The sequence below is a fragment of the Littorina saxatilis genome, linkage group LG15, assembly GCF_037325665.1.
Source record: "Littorina saxatilis isolate snail1 linkage group LG15, US_GU_Lsax_2.0, whole genome shotgun sequence".
Taxonomy (NCBI): domain Eukaryota; kingdom Metazoa; phylum Mollusca; class Gastropoda; order Littorinimorpha; family Littorinidae; genus Littorina; species Littorina saxatilis.
This window is the reverse complement of record NC_090259.1, coordinates 18,021,682-18,039,046: the sequence shown is the minus strand read 5'-3', so window position 1 is coordinate 18,039,046 and position 17,365 is coordinate 18,021,682. Positions and strand designations below refer to the sequence as shown.

The 17,365-nt window shown below is 45.1% G+C and overlaps 1 protein-coding gene across 1 annotated transcript in view; it reads left to right on the top strand.

The window, feature by feature from the left end:
* The window catches only part of LOC138948297 (pappalysin-1-like), a 60,026-nt gene that overhangs the window by 16,584 nt on the left and 26,077 nt on the right, over positions 1-17,365 (top strand). The window contains exons 2-7 of the mRNA XM_070319809.1: positions 11,952-12,306; positions 12,358-12,561; positions 12,747-13,397; positions 14,373-14,542; positions 14,938-15,231; positions 16,705-16,826. Coding sequence (XP_070175910.1) covers positions 11,952-12,306; positions 12,358-12,561; positions 12,747-13,397; positions 14,373-14,542; positions 14,938-15,231; positions 16,705-16,826 — 1,796 coding nt within the window. The remainder of the gene's footprint in view (positions 1-11,951; positions 12,307-12,357; positions 12,562-12,746; positions 13,398-14,372; positions 14,543-14,937; positions 15,232-16,704; positions 16,827-17,365) is intronic.

Below are 17,365 nucleotides of genomic sequence, written 5' to 3'. Positions count from 1 at the left end.
CTTACCAAAACAAAACAAAACAAAAAATTCAGAATAAAAAAACAAGAAAGGTAAGTTGTTGGAACGTTGTTATTGACAAAATTACGTTACAGTCTCGAATATATCAACCCAACGGTCTTTTAAGTGAACAGACAAACAAATATCACACAAAACTGATCTTCATGAAACTCATTCGCTCGGCTTCTAGCTGGCGAGTGGGCGAATACTGAATTTCAGGAAGATAAGTTTTTTGTGATATTTGTTTGTCTGTCCACTTAAAAGACCGTTGGGTCGATATATTCGTGAATGTAACGTAATTTTGTCAATTACAACGTTCCAACAACTTACCTTTCTTGTTTTTACATTTAGTCAAGTTTTGACTAAATGTTTTAACATAGAGGGGAGAATCGAGACGAGGGTCGTGGTGTATGTGTGTGTGTCTGTCTGTCTCTGTGTGTGTGTGTAGAGCGATTCAGACTAAACTACTGGACCGATCTTTATGAAATTTGACATGAGAGTTCCTGGGTATGATATCCTCAGACGTTTTTTTCATTTTTTTGATAAATGTCTTTGATGACGTCATATCCGGCTTTTCGTGAAAGTTGAGGCGGCACTGTCACGCTCTCATTTTTCAACCAAATTGGTTGAAATTTTGGTCAAGTAATCTCCGACGAAGCCCTGACTTCGGTATTGCATTTCAGCTTGGTGGCTTAAAAATTAATTAATGACTTTGGTCATTAAAAATCTCAAAATTGTAAAAAAATTATATTTTTTATCAAACGATCCAAATTTACGTTCATCTTATTCTCCATCATATTCTGATTCCAAAAACATATAAATATGTTATATTTGGATTAAAAACAAGCTCTGAAAATTAAAAATATAAAAATTATGATCAAAATCAAATTTTCGAAATCAATTTAAAAACACTTTCATCTTATTCCTTGTCGGTTCCTGATTCCAAAAACATATAGATATGATATGTGTGGATTGAAAACACGCTCAGAAAGTTAAAACGAAGAGAGGTACAGAAAAGCGTGCTGTCCTTCTCAGCGCAACTACTACCCCGCTCTTCTTGTCAATTTCACTGCCTTTGCCATGAGCGGTGGACTGACGATGCTACGAGTATACGGTCTTGCTGAAAAATGGCATTGCGTTCAGTTTCATTCTGTGAGTTCGACAGCTACTTGACTAAATGTTGTATTTTCGCCTTACGCGACTTGTTTGACTTTGAAGTCAGACATATTGACAGTAGGAAAGCGTTAGGCGATCATCATCTTTAACTGGCTGGACTGACACTGTAGGTGGCCAAAGTTCCATTGCATTAAACAACAGGCTTCAGAGAGATGGCCACAAAAGTTAAGTGCATGTTTAGTTTGTTCTTTTAACTTACGTACAAGACGCACTGTATGTTTGTGGATTTCGAAGAAAACGGTCGAGAAGAAAAGCTTTCCCCCCATCTCCCGCTGTTTCCCTCTCCCTTATGACGTCATAACGTCTTGGTGTGTGTGTGTGTGTGTGTGTGTGTGTGTGTGTGTGTGTGTGTGTGTGTGAGTGTGTGTGTGTGTGTGTGTGTGTGTGTGTGTGTGCGGCAATAGTGTCAGAACGTCTTGGTTCTCGCTCTCTCTCTGCCGGTGCGCGCGCGCGCGTGTGTCTGTGTGGGACGTGTGTGTGTGGGCGTGCGTGCGTGTGTGCGTGTATGCGTATGTGTGTGTGCGGTGTGTGTGTGTGTGTGTCTGTCTGTCTGTGTGTGTGTGAGTGTGTGTGTCTGTGTGAGTGTGTGTGTGTGGCATCACGTTGTGTCTGTGGGCGGCCCAGACATCACGTCATCTGTTTGGGTGGCGGCCGGCAGGCAGGGCGCGTAGTGTCTGTACCGGAGCAGGCAGCCAGTCACTGGTTAGTTGCTGAAACATCCACTGTCTCCTCCTCTTTGCCTCCACTGGTCTAGACAGTGACTCGCAGACTAACCAAAGTCTACCAGTCTGTGAAATGTATTCACACGTCTTTATATTGTCTCTATAACAAGACCGTCTACACATCCTGGTGGAGGAAGGAGGTTGTTTTTTTTTCTCCGTGATCGAGACCGCGACCAATGCCAGTCGCTTTTATAGGCTTACTGAAAGTGTAATTATTGCTTACTTGTTCTGTTTATCGTACAATGTTATAAACTCCCTTGCCAGCAAAGGTACAAGTAAACACACACACACACGCACACACACACGCACACACACACACACACACACACACACACACACACACACACACACACACACAAATACCGCGTGTGTGTAAGTGTGTGAGAGAGAGAGAGAGAGAGAGAGAGAGAGAGAGAGAGAGAGAGAGACACACACACACACACACACACACACACACAAATATACATACACACACAGACACGCACGCACGCACGCACACACGCACGTACGCACACACAAACACACACACACACACACACACACACACATACACACACACACACACAGGAGTTAGGTCTCACACAAACAGCTCTCGAAAACACACAGCCATTGAACGTTCAAGCTATTAATAGTTCAGCGCTCAAGTTAGACAACTCTGCAGAGCTGCTGCTGCGACAAGGGGGACTACTGCATCACCCTGTCACAGATGTATAGTAAGAAGCTTTCTTCGTTGAAAGTGAGGACTGTAGCTTTTAGATGATGCCGTTTGCTTTTTAGGTTCCCTTGGACTGTGCAACTGTCTTGAATTCCAGAGCAACGTAGCATTGTGTGGAGAGAGAAACGTTTTTGTTGTTGTTGTTGATTTTGCCATGTACGTCATTGTGGAGCTTTTGATTCATAAACATCACGTTCACACACAGGTAAACACATATATACATTTACATAACACACATTTTTGTAGGAATTTTAGCACTGGTAGAAACTTGTTGGTTTGTGATCAAGGTTATTCGACCAGGTTTGTCCGCATTTAAACACACGGGGGATAACCTGTCAAAGGCCGAACAGAAGCCGAAGGCCGCTCATGACACGTGTGAAGGCAAGTTTTGTCTGTTTTCTAGGTATTGTTTGATTTATGTCGGGATTTAAGGTAAGCTACTGATTCAGCGATGACTAAATTTGTTTCTCGATGCATAAAAAGTCAGGGAGCGATTGATATTTGCCCGTAAATAGCCTTCAAAGCTGAAAATGTCCGCGATCGAGCACCGGAAATGGCTGTTCGATGGGTTTTGCAAGTAGAAATGTGCTTTATTTCACCAAATCAGCTCGTATTTGGTGTGGATACGGGAATCTAGAGGACGAAGGAGTCATAAGAGGTGCAAAGAAGTGCTATTTGGGAGTAGAATAAATCTTCCGAGACAGTAGACAAAAGAAGGTCATATTTGAGAGATGCGCGTAGGCCGATTGTCTTTCCGACAAGCGAATGATACAGCAGATTGATCATTCGTTTTGACCAGAAACCTAGTCTCTAGTTTTTATGAATGAGTTTTTTAATTAAAACAATCACGAGAACTCTCTCGCTTAGCCTAATGGCTGTTCGATGGGTTTCGCAAGTAGAAATGTGCTTTATTTCACCAAATCAGCTCGTATTTGACATCGGTTTGGTATATATATATATATATATTTTCTAATCCTACCGCGAACTGGATAGCAGACGCGGCACGACTGTTGCACCACACTTTGAAGTAATCCCACACTTTGAAGTAAATTACTTCAAAGTGTGGGGATGTGCCCCACACTTTAAAGTAAACCCATTTTTTACTTCAAAGTGTGGGGGGATCTTCCCACACTTTGAAGTAAACTCAGTTTTTACTTCAAAGTGTGGGGGGATCTTCCCACACTTTGAAGTAACTTACTTCAAAGCGTGGGACTTTTGCATCGCCTGTTTGAGCCTGATGATTTTGTCAAAAAAAATGGCAAAGTCTTTTGGATGAGTGAACAGAAAAAGTGAGCGAGCCAAGAAACATAATGATGTTTGTTATCAGGCTTTAAGCAATGTCCCATTGTTGAGTGTGACGAAAACTCGTGATGACGATTTTAAAACATGTTGGGTCACGCATGGTCCAATCTTACATGGTCCAATCTTACATGGTCCAACCTTACATGGTCCGACCTTACATGGTCCAATCTTACATGGTCCAATCTTACATGGTCCAACCTTACATGGTCCAATCTTACATGGTCCAATCTTACATGGTCCAACCTTACATGGTCCAACCTTACATGGTCCAATCTTACATGGTCCAATCTTACATGGTCCAACCTTGCATGGTCCAACCTTACATGGTCCAACCTTACATGGTCCAATCTTACATGATCCAATATAACATGGTCCAACCTTACATGGTCCAACCTTACATGGTCCAATATTACATGGTCCAACCTTACATGGTCCAACCTTACATGGTCCAATCTTACATGGTCCAACCTTACATGGTCCAACTTTACATGGTCCAATCTTACATGGTCCAATCTTACATGGTCCAACCTTACATGGTCCAATCTTACATGGTCCAACCCTACATGGTCCAATCTTACATGGTCCAATCTTACATGGTCCAATATTACATGGTCCAACCTTACATGGTCCAACCTTACATGGTCCAACCTTACATGATCCAATCTTACATGGTCCAATAATATATATATGGACCATGTAAGATTGGACCATGTAAGGTTGGACCATGTAAGGTTGCACCATGTAAGGTTGGACCATGTAAGGTTGGACCATGTAAGATTGGACCATACGTGACCCAACATGTTTTAAAATCGTCACCACGAGTTTTCGTCACACTCAACAATGGGACATTGCTTAAAGCCTGATAACAAACATCACTATGTTTCTTGGCTCGCTCACTTTTTCTGTTCACTCATCCAAAAGACTTTGCCATTTTTTTTTGACAAAATCATCAGGCTCAAACAGGCGATGCAAAAGTCCCACGCTTTGAAGTAAGTTACTTCAAAGTGTGGGAAGATCCCCCCACAATTTGAAGTAAAAACTGAGTTTACTTCAAAGTGTGGGAAGATCCCCCCACACTTTGAAGTAAAAAATGGGTTTACTTCAAATGTGGGGCACATCCCCACACTTTGTAGTAATTTACTTCAAAGTGTGGGATTACTTCAAAGTGTGGTGCAACAGTCGTGCCGCGTCTGCTATCCAGTTTGCGGTAGGATTAGAAAAAATATATATATATACCAAACCGATGTCAAATACGAGCTGATTTGGTGAAATAAAGCACATTTCTACTTGCGAAACCCATCGAACAGCCATTAGGCTAAGCGAGAGAGTTCTCGTGATTGTTTTAATTAAAAAACTCATTCATAAAAACTAGAGACTAGGTTTCTGGTCAAAACGAATGATTAATCTGCTGTATCATTCCCTTTTCGGAAAGACAATCGGCCTACGCGCATCTCTCAAATATGACCTTCTCTTGTCTACTGTCTCGGAAGATTTATTCTACTCCCAAATAGCACTTCTTTGCACATCTTATGACTCCTTCGTCCTCTAGAATCCCGTACCCACACCAAATACGAGCTGATTTGGTGAAATAAAGCACATTTCTACTTGCAAAACCCATCGAACAGCCATTTCCGGTGCTCGATCGCGGACATTTTCAGCTTTGAAGGATATTTACGGGCAAATATCAATCGCTCCCTGACTTTTTATGCATCGAGAAACAAATTTAGTCATCGCTGAATCAGTAGCTTACCTTAAATCCCGACATAAATCAAACAATACCTAGAAAACAGACAAAACTTGCCTTCACACGTGTCATGAGCGGCCTTCGGCTTCTGTTCGGCCTTTGACCGGTTATCCCCCGTGAAACATATCATTTGTATACAACTGCATGATTATACGCAATAATGACATAACTACAGATACATAACAATGTTGTAATCACTGCTCCATGGACGATATTTCTTCTTGTCTTTACAAATATCCACTTCGTGTCTGATAAACCCTTTACTGTGTTTTTATGACAATTAAATGAGTTCTGAGTTCTGAGTTCTGAGTTCTGAGTTCTATCAGATGAACCTGCTTTCAGACTTTAACGCAAAACGGCGTTGTGCCTTTCTTTTTCAGCGTAGATAAACAGAACTAAAGGTATATATTGAAGACTTGGAGGATGTTGGGTGTGCCCACACGCTGTGAATAGGACACTGGAATAAAGAGTTATCTTTCCGTGTGTGTGTGTGTGTGTGTGTGTGTGTGTGTGTGTGTGTGTGCGTGCGTGCTTGCGTGCGTGCTTGCGTGTGTGTGCGTGCGTGCGTTCGTGCGTGTGTGCGTACGTGCGTGCGTACGCGCGCGCGTGCGTGCATGCGTGCGTGCGTACCTGCATGCGTGCGTGCGTACCTGCATGCGTAGGTGCGTGCATGTGCGTGTGCGTGTGTGTTCGAGTGTGTGTGTGGCGGCTAATGACCCGCGCGGGTCCTTGACCCGTACAGGGGACGTGGCGCAGGGCAGGGGATGAGTCATGAACAGCGGTCACTGCACTGCCCCGTCCCTGTCCAGTCCTGGTTGGCCGCTCCATCCTTACAGCAAGCTCTCCCTGTCCTACACCACAGGCACTTTCTATGTCTGGTGGGGTGGCCTTAACACGCGCTCGCCACGCACCGTGCCATTGATTTTACTTCCGCATCCTCTTGCATGCAATTGAATCTTCAGGTCTGAACATCATCTTGTCGCTGCTAGCTTTGCAGAACTTGAAAATGTGTTTTCCATCTGTGTGTCTCATAGGTCTCATTCTTTTGCAGCGTCCGAGAAATGTTCAACGTAATTGACTTTGTTTTCGGACAAACAATTCCCAGGACTTAATCAAGTTTTGATTAATTTGTAGACGGGTGCATGTTTTTGATTAAAAGCCCCACAATGATCTGCTTGGCAAACTCAAAAAAAAGAAGAAAGAAGTCGCGTAAGGCGAAAATACAACATTCAGTCAAGCTCAGTCGAACTCACAGAATGAAACTGAACGCATTGCATTTTTTTCCGCAAGACCGTACACTCGTCCACCGCTCGTGGCAAAGGCAGTGAGATTAACAATCCAGAAAAGCGCGGTGGCGGTTGCGCTGAGGAGGATATCGATATCACGCTTTTCTATATCTCGATTCTTTTTAACTTTCTGAACGTGTTTTTAATCCAAGCATATCATATTTATATGTTTTTGAAATCAGGAACGGACAAGGAATAAGATGAAATTGTTTTTAAATCGATTTCGGACATTTGATTTTAGTCATAATTTTTATATTTTTAATTTTCAGAGCTTGTTTTTAATAGTTGAAAATTGCTTGGCCAAAATTTCAATCAATTTGATTGAAAAATGAGGGTGTGACAGTGCCGCCTCAACTTTTACAAAATGCCGGATATGACGTCATCATAGACATTTATCGAAAAAATGAAATAAACATCCGGAGATATCATACCCAGGAACTCTCATGAAAAATTTCATAAAGATCGGTCCAGTAGTTTAGTCTGAATCGCTCTACACACACACACACACACACACACACACACACACACACACTCGCACACACACACACATACACACACACACACACACACACACACACACACACACACATACACCACGACCCTCGTCTCGATTCCCCCTCTATGTTAAAACATTTAGTCAAAACTTGACTAAATGTAAAAACAAAACGCTGTCAAAGGCCCGGGTAGCTCAGGTGGTAGAGCACTGGACTTGTGATCGAAAGGTCGCTGGTTCGAATCCGGGCCGGGACGGACACGGGTCAACTTTATGTGCAGACCCAGAGACGGTATCCATCTCCCACCCCCGTGTCAACACAATGCCACGTTAAAGATCTTGGTCATTCTACCATAAGTGCAGATGGCTGATACCACCTAAACACTCATACATCAAAAGCCATGAGGGCGTAAAAACTCGAATCGTATAAACCAATTCATGTCCAATATAGGGAATTAAGACCTGACGGACAATAAGCCCCTTTAAAAAAAATGATTGTAAAAAAAAAAAGTGTTGGTTAATGTACGGAAACTGTAAGATATCACCATTCTTATACCTATTGTCTCTGTCAGTTCTAATAAAACTTTCTTAATCAATCAAACGCATTGTGACCAAGGGCAGTGTGACAAGTATTTGCAGTAGTGTCAGCAATGGAAAACTCAATAGCAAAACTCCCTTCGCTATCTCTATGGGGCACAAGTATACGTCATTACCCACCACCCTAGCGACACACACATATGCACGCACGCACACACACACACACACACACACACACACAGGTCGAGCAAAAGTTGACTAACTCATTCGCTGCGCGTCGGAACTGGAATTCCGACACCTGTGTTTAGCGTTGGCTGCGTGCCGGCACTTGAGTTCCGACGGATATCACGAATTTTTAACGGTGTAAACGGTCCTGCTGACCAAGGGAAACAACCCCTGCAATGAACTTCTATCTGTCTACAGTGGTACCATTCACTGTAAACAGTTCCTTCCCTTAAATTGTTGGGATTAATAAAAATTTTGTTGACGGTGTGCGACCCACGTGTTTTGACTTTTCCAAGATGGCGGATCGTTCTGCTGAGACGTAGTAACTTGAAAAGAGTGCTAGAACGTGTTATTCAGTACGGTTCTGATCTTGACCTCAGTGATGATGATAGTGGAGATGATATTTTAGATTCTGGTGACGATTTTGTGCCAATGGACGATCATTTGGGTGATGATTCGGGCAATGCAAGTGTCGATCATGACATTGTGTATGATGAACCCATGACGTAGAAAGTTTTTTTGTTTTGCTTCAAATTGGATATTTTGCGTGGATATGAAGACAACAAAAGGTATGTACTTTCAAATGTTTCATATATTTTCTAAAAGAGTAAGTTTCAAACTTTGCAAAAACATAAGGTATGTAAGGTTATCTTGTGTTGTTGATTTTTAATATTTTTTTCAAAATGGCTCGAAATCGCGCGTTGGCAGGGAACACAGGGGAAATTTAGCTGCGCAGCGAATGAGTTGTAACAACTTTTCAGATATAAAAACAAATCTTAGCAAGTCAGGATCTGGGGAAAACCCGGTCCTGTTGTTTTGTAGTTTCGGTCCAAAATTCCCAGAATTTCCTGAATATTATGACTGGCAAGATGCATGACGCACACATTTATTTAGGAAAAGGCAACAAGTGAAAAAAAACCAACTTTTTCCTCGTTCAATTGATTACTCATCGGTCATCACTTTTATTCCTTGGCCCAAGTTTCACCCACGTTAAAAAAAAACGGTGCTGAAGTTGTGCAGCCACGTTTTTTTTCTATCCCTTTCGTTTCTTTGTTCCCTCTGTCCATTTGCCAGAGCAAGTGAAGAAAGCAATGTGTTATTGATCATTATATTTAGTCAAGTTTTGACTAAATATTTTAACATCGAGGGGGAATCGAAACGAGGGTCGTGGTGTATGTGCGTGCGTGTGTGTGTGTGTGCGTGTGTGTGTGTGTGTGTGTGTGTGTGTAGAGCGATTCAGACTAAACTACTGGACCGATCTTTATGAAATTTGACATGAGAGTTCCTGGGTATGAAATCCCCGAACGTTTTTTTCATTTTTTTGATAAATGTCTTTGATGACGTCATATCCGGCTTTTCGTGAAAGTTGAGGCGGCACTGTCACGCCCTCATTTTTCAACCAAATTGGTTCAAATTTTGGTCAAGTAATCTTCGACGAAGCCCGGACTTCGGTATTGCATTTCAGCGTGGTGGCTTAAAAATTAATTAATGACTTTGGTCATTAAAAATCGGAAAATTGTAAAAAAAAAAATAAAAATTTATAAAACGATCCAAATTTACGTTTATCTTATTCTCCATCATTTGCTGATTCCAAAAACATATAAATATGTTATATTCGGATTAAAAACAAGCTCTGAAAATTAAATATATACAAATTATTATCAAAATTAAATTTTCCAAATCAATTTAAAAACACTTTCATCTTATTCCTTGTCGGTTCCTGATTCCAAAAACATATAGATATGATATGTTTGGATTAAAAACACGCTCAGAAAGTTAAAACAAAGAGAGGTACAGAAAAGCGTGCTATCCTTCTCAGCGCAAGTACTACCCCGCTCTTCCTGTCAATTTCACTGCCTTTGTCGTGCGCGGTGGACTGACGATGCTACGAGTATACGGTCTTGCTGCGTTGCATTGCGTTCAGTTTCATTCTGTGAGTTCGACAGCTACTTGACTGAATGTTGTATTTTCGCCTTACGCGACTTGTTTTCTATCCCTTTCGTTTCTTTGCTCCCTCTGTCCATTTGCCAGAGCAAGTGAAGAAAGCAGTGTGTTATTCATTGATATGTGTGTGATTGCACGTTAAATAATGTTATGTTGTCGTAGTATTTTGATTGTACAGCGCTTTGAGCAGGGTTAAACCCTGGATACATGCGCTATATAAATATTATGCATTATTACACCCCCGGTATAGGGGTATACCGGGGGTGTATAGGATTCGGTCGATGTGTTTGTTTGTTTGTTTGTTTGTGTGTTTGTGTTCGCATATAGATCTCAAGAATGAACGGACCGATCGTCACCAAACTTGGTGAACAGGTTCTATACATTCCTGAGACGGTCCTTACAAAAATTGGGACCAGTCAAACACACGGTTAGGGAGTTATTGGTGGATTAAGATTCTACAAGGACTTATAGAGGGACATATTAATGGTCAAAGGGAAATAACCTTCTCAGTTGGTGGCAGTGAGAATGGTTATTTCCCTTTGACCAACGGGGGTGTTTTTCCTACCTCGGAGGAATTTCTTGTTATTATTATTATTATTAAAGCAGAGCAACACTAAAAATTGAACCGAGCCCACCGTCTCTTTGCACGCACATATTTATTCCTCAACACGCATGGCAGAAATAGACATTTACAATTATGACGTTCTTAACTCCTCTCTTTCTTTTCTGCCTCTGACTAAAGTGGGGGAAAACACATGCATTGATTAACAGAAATTCAATGATCAAATACCGTAGATGATGATGGATTAATCATAAGAGACGGACACCGCGGAAGTGATGACGTGACGAGAAGATGGTGACAAGTAAATTGCCGTTCACATGGCCGATTTTTGGTTTAAACAGTATTTTATTCGTAAACAGACACATGATAATATAACAACATCATTAAAAAGGAGCACAACAATTTTAAAACTTATGGTAAGTGCTCACATAAACAAGCCAAAAATTTCATGGCGGAATATGATCAACGCGACAAATCTTTTTGAACAAAAGAGAAAAACAATAAGGAAAACTTCGTTTCCGTTATCGAACACAATCTGTCACACACACACACATACACACACACACACACACACACACACACACACACACACACACACACACACACTCACACACACACACACACACACACACACACAAACACACACACACACAAACACACACACACACACACACACACACACACACACACACACACACACACACACAATCTGTGTCCGATAATGGAAACAAAGTTTTCCTTATTGTTTTTTTTTTTTTTTTTTTTTTTTGTGCCGACTTTTAACAAACCTTTCTCCATCTTTTGTCGGTTTGAAATCGCTCCCGAGTTGTCGAGGCCAAGTCAGCGAAAAGTCTGCCATGCAAACGGACGATTCAGGTTCGATTAAGGTCAGCTTTAGCAGCGACTCCAAAACTCAGTTGAGCGCTGGTACACTCGGCCGTGACTTGCGAGATTTTGCGAAGAATTTCCTTATCGCGCTTACTGATTGGTTAGGTCTATCAGCGGAGTTATATATAACTATCCAACCTACTTTCCCGCGTTAGGAGGAAGGTCCGATAAGCTGACCTGGCGGAGAATCGCTGCTTAAAACTAGTTTGATCGTTTTTACTGTTCACATGGGCAACGATTTTGATTTAACTTGGCGCCGACTCAAATCACTTAAAATTTGGGGGAAAGTGACTAGAAAGTCTGCCATGTGAACAGCACTTAAGACGACACTATGAGAGCCATGACCTGTCCCTGTTGCAGCTCTGTCGGACACGTGCAGCGGGCACGGAGCGGGCGGCTACTGGCTGCTGGGGGTCAGGACGCGGCGAGGCCTGGGGGACCCGGGGGACATGGGGGCGCTGTCCCCCACTGACGCGCGCTACTTCTTCTCCCTCAAGACGTCACGTTCCCCGCGAGAGACCACGCTGACCTCACACCGCCGCTACCAGCCCTCGCAGTGGGCGCACCTGGCCGCGACGTACGACGGCGGGCGGATGGCTCTGTTCGTCAACGGCGCGCTCCTGGTTGTCAGCCGGGGCCAGTCACGTGAGGTCTTCCCGCCAGCCTCCGCGCCTTGCATGGCCTTGACCTTGGGCGGCCTGCCCGCCTCGTCCCAGCTCCTGCGGCGCGGACAGGGGCACGTGGTGAGCGTACCGATCGCCAGCAGCAAGTTCCGGGGCAGCGTGGAGGAGCTACGACTGTGGAACCGAGCTCTGTCTCACGCCGACATCAGGCGTCACGTCACGGCCGTCATGGAGCGCAGTGTCAAGGCGTCACTACGCCAAGCAGAACACGGCAACAGCAGTGACAAGGCGTCACTCAGCCCCGCAGCTCAGCAGCCCGGGTTGTGGTCGAGCAGCAGTGTCTTTAGGTCAGTGTTATTGGAAATATGATAGGCGTGCTTGTTATTACCTATGTGTGATGTTTTATGTGTGTTGTCCTATACAATTGTTGTTATAATCGTTTACAGGCAGGCAGGGTGTGCCGAAGAAAATTTTCCATTTTTATGTAATATTTTAATGGACAATAAAGTGCTGTTATTGTTATTATTGTCAGACCGACGCTGTCCGGGCAGGAGGGCGGGCTATACCTACACGACCCACTGGACTCACTGGGGCAGTGGACGCTGGACGAGGACAGGGGCGCGACGCGTGTAGTGCCGTCCGACCTGGCCCTGCCGCCCCACGACCTGTCGCTGTCCGTGCCGCCCTGCGGTCTCACCGTCTGCGACAACCCGCAAGTGGTCACTGCCTACGTCACGCACTGGCAGCTCCGCTCCGCCAAGCAGGTCCGCTACCGCGTCTTCAACCTGATGAACGACGACGGCTCCGACCCCACCGTGACGGGAGAGCGGATCGCCCTGCAGCACCGGTCCCTCAACGACGCCTTCCGCCCCTACAACATCTCCTTCCTGCTGCACGTGCACGAGGTGCGCAACAGCACGCTACGCCGCCGCCTCGTCATGTTCGGCTGTGAGCGGCATCACATCGGAGACGGCATCTGCAGCCCGGAGTGCATGCACACTCAGACAGGGAGGGACGGCGGGGACTGCGACGTGGATCACGTGCACTGCGACCAGCGCAAGAAGGCCAACGGGCGCTGTGACTTTGAGTGCAACAAGCACTACCACGACTGGGACGGTGGGGACTGCTGTCTACCTGGCCCCGACACGCACTACACCTGCTACGACCCTCGCTCCCCCTACAGGTAAAGAGTTCACCAATGAACACACCTCCTCTCCCCTGACCCCACCATATGCGCACGCACACACACACACACACACGCACACACACACACACACACACACACACACACACACACACACACACACACACACACACACACACACACACACACGCAGGTGAAATTAAAACAGTTCACGGACACACCTCCTCTTACAAAGCCCCCCCCCCCCACACACACACAGGTGAAATAGTTCACGGACACACAACTACACTCTAACGTTTTGACAAAGGTGCCACTGCCATTAATAAATATCACGATCTTAAATAAGAAATCCTGTCATCCGAAGCTTTACGATGTTATTATATATAATAATATACAGAAGATAGAATAATGTAGTATTGCGTATTATCGAGGACAAACTTGCCAGCACTTACAACATTGCAAAGAGTTTTATTTTCCCCAATGTGACTGTCGTACGGAGTGTTTTCTGGTGGTTGAATAATTTAATCACTTGAGCAAGGCAGCTGCTCCTAACACAGCACATCAAACAACGTACACATTCTAGCCCATGAGAGTCTTATTCGTCGTCTCAGCTAGGTTGTGCACATGAACTACCAACACAAGTACGTGTATGTGTGTGTGTGTGTGTGTGTGTGTGTGTGTGTGTATGTGCGTGTGTGTTTATGTGTGTGTGTGTGTATGTGTGTGCGTGCGTTTGTGTTTGTGTGTGTGTGTGTTCGTGCGTGCGTGTCTGTGTGTGTGGTGCGTGCCTGCGTCCGTGTGTATGTACTGTGTATGTATGTGTGCGTGTGTGTGTGTGTGTGTGTGCGTGCGTTCGTGTGTGTGTGTGTGTGTGCGTGCGCGTGTGTGTGCGTGTGTGTGTGTGCGTTCGTTCGTGCGTGCGTGTGTGTGTGTCCGTGCGTGTGTGCGTGCTTCCATGCGTGCGTGCGTGTGTGTGTCCGTGTGCCGTGTGTGTGTGTGTGTGTGTATGTGCAGTGCCTACGTGGCGGTGGAGGAACTAAGGGAGCTGGTGGGACTGCGCAGTGACTCTCACCTCAACGTCTTCATCGCCGTGTGCTCCGACTGGACGGCGCCAAAAATGACGGCCACCCACCTCATCGGCCTCGCCACCTTCCCCTGGGAAAAACACGTCTACTCCGTGCAAGGTCTTCTTCTCATATTCACTTCATTCTCTTTCTTTGACTGCTTGTCTGTCTGTCTGTCTGTCTGTCTGTCTGTCTGTCTGTCTGTCTGTCTGCTGTATGCAGTCTGTCTGTCTGTGTGTCTGTCTGCTGTCTGTGTGTGTGTGTGTCTGTCTGTGTGTGTGTCTGTCCGTCTGTCTGCATGTCTTTCTGTTTGTCTGTCTGTCTCCAATCTGTAGTCTGTCTGTCGTCTGTCTGTCTGTCTGTCTCCAGTCTGTAGTCTGTCTCTCAGTCTGTCAGTTTGACATACCCCCCCCCCTCCCCTACCGCCAGGGACAAAAACACAACTACCCATAATTTCGATAGACTTGCCAGACAATGGCAACACCAGCCCCGGTCAAGATTGTGTACCGTTGCAGGCGGCACGGTGATCCAACTGCAGACGTTCGGCACGGCGGGTCAGATGGACAGCCTGGTGCACGAGGTGGGGCACAACCTGGGCCTGTGGCACGTGCACCGAGGCGTGTCCGAGATGGACTGCAACGACCCGTGTGTGGAGACCGAGGCCTCCCTCCTGCTGGGCGACCTGTGCTCGGACACCGCGCCCACCTCGCATAACGTGCACTGCAGGGACCCCGGCCCCGCCGCCGACCAGTGCGGCGTCACCTCCACCTTCACCTCCACCCCCTTCACCAACTACATGAGTTACGCGGGTGAGTCGCACGTGCCTTCTTCTCTCTCTCTCTCTGTGCAAAGTCAGGCAGTACGGTACAGCCCTTTCTTGTGCTCGTGATTCCACTAATGTGGACGACGTTGCAGCGAGGATTTCCTGCTAAAGCCTGTCCTTAACTGGGCGAAGTGGACAACGTGAAGTATACTTAGTGAAGCTGGCCCCACGAAGCTTTAGCACTGAGTTTTCGGTAAAAAGACTTCGCGAAGCCGACTTCGGGCTCAATTGAAGACCGGCCCTTTAGGAATGAAATTAGCTCTTTTGTAACTTGCGAATTTCTTGATAATGAGTTAAAGGTACTGAACTTGTCAAATCCAGGTGCACGGAGCCCCTGGGGCTTTTAGTCATACCTCAGGCAGCTATCCGTTAGAAGAACTACCAAGTTTCATTGACTTGCACCCAAAGAGTCAAGAACTGCGATTTTTTTACGAATTAATTTCGTACTCGGACCCGGCTGGTCTTGGCCTATTTTTGGATCTAAATTTAGATCAGGTAGATCACCACATCATGCACAAAAAGACACGTCACTAGCAAACTATGTCAGACGTCATCATGAGTTTGTGTAAAACAAAATGGAGGCCGGAATCACTCAGTTGAATCGAACTCCGACCAAACACCAACGTAATAACTAGGTTAATTTATGCACTCGCGTGAACAAGAAACTGTCGAGCTTCACAGATGTCGTCGTTGGGTAGTTTTGGGTTTGTTTTACTACCATAGGAGGATTTTTGAAATGTAAATGCACTCAGCTGCAACAAAAACGCAAAACGAAGGCTGTGAGCTGCACTGTGCCTTTAAATACGCTCTTACACTTGATTAATCCGTAATAGCCGAAATCGGCTCCTATGACGAAATCCCCACGAACTACACCTAGTGGACATCCAGATCCAGATCCGAAGAATTTGGTTTTTTGGCTGTCGTTGCAGAATGTAGAAGTCACTTTCAGACTATTACCGAAACAGCCGTCTCTTTTGCATGCAGGTTGAACCACGGAGGCTTCTACATTTCATGTTGTGAACAATCCATTTCAGACGGTCTGGATCGTATTCAGAGAGAGAGAGAGAGAGTAGAATTATGACCGCACCCGAAACACACAAGGACTGTCAAGAGGTCGGAAGAGCCTCGCTGTGTTTGAGGCTGAAAGGCGGAGAGAAGCTGTGATATCAGAGAGACATCGCAGCGGTGGTGGGTCGGAGAGCTGTCAGAGTGTCAACTAGTGACTGTAGAGTCATTGGAATCAGTACCCCTTTTTCTGCTATGACACAGCGAGCTACAGCAAAGCTATGTTTGGACAGCTAACAGAAAAATCCCGGCAACTTGACGAGGTAATTTGCTTAAAATGTCAACAGCCCTGTGCAGCGATTGGTTCTTTCTTCGACACGACCACCACCGTTCCGCTATAACTCTCTAATGTCTGCACCGGTTGCAATGAACATGTCATGCGTTCTGCTTGCAGACGACGACTGCACCAACCACTTCACACCACAGCAGGGTGCCCGGATGCACTGCTACCTTGACCTTGCCTACCAGCCCTGGCGCACACTGCACAAGCCTTCCCCGGTCCCTCTGCCTCCAAGGGTAAGTCATTGCTTCGGTATTTCAGTAAGACGCTAAGGCCTGGCGCTCACCCATGTAACTTCAGCAGGACAGACGACGCACTGCAGATTATCCCAGCCCGCTACACGTTGCGTGAAAGGAAAACAGGCCAAGTACTCGTCATAATCCTTATCGCAGCATCAATAATGGGCAGTGCGTCGTCTGTGCCGCTGAAACTGAGCAGGTATATTCTGCCCTTAAGTTTCGTTTTGCGAAGCGTATTAAATTGTCCAACAAGCACTATGATAGGAATAACCAAATGACTGTGTGCTTTTTTTTCTCACATTCTTTATTCAATGATTTTTTTAAATCTGCAATCTAGGACAATGTTTTTAAAGTTGAAGTTCTTTCAAATAAAGAGAAATTGTGGCCGTTGTGATTTTTGAGGTATTTTTGGGAAAAAACACAGGTGGTGTACCTCGAAAAAAAGTGTTCGATCAAAACAGGGACACACGCCTATTGCAAGATAAATACGTACAGTGGTCTTTTAAAGCAGACAGAAAGACAAACACTTATGATAG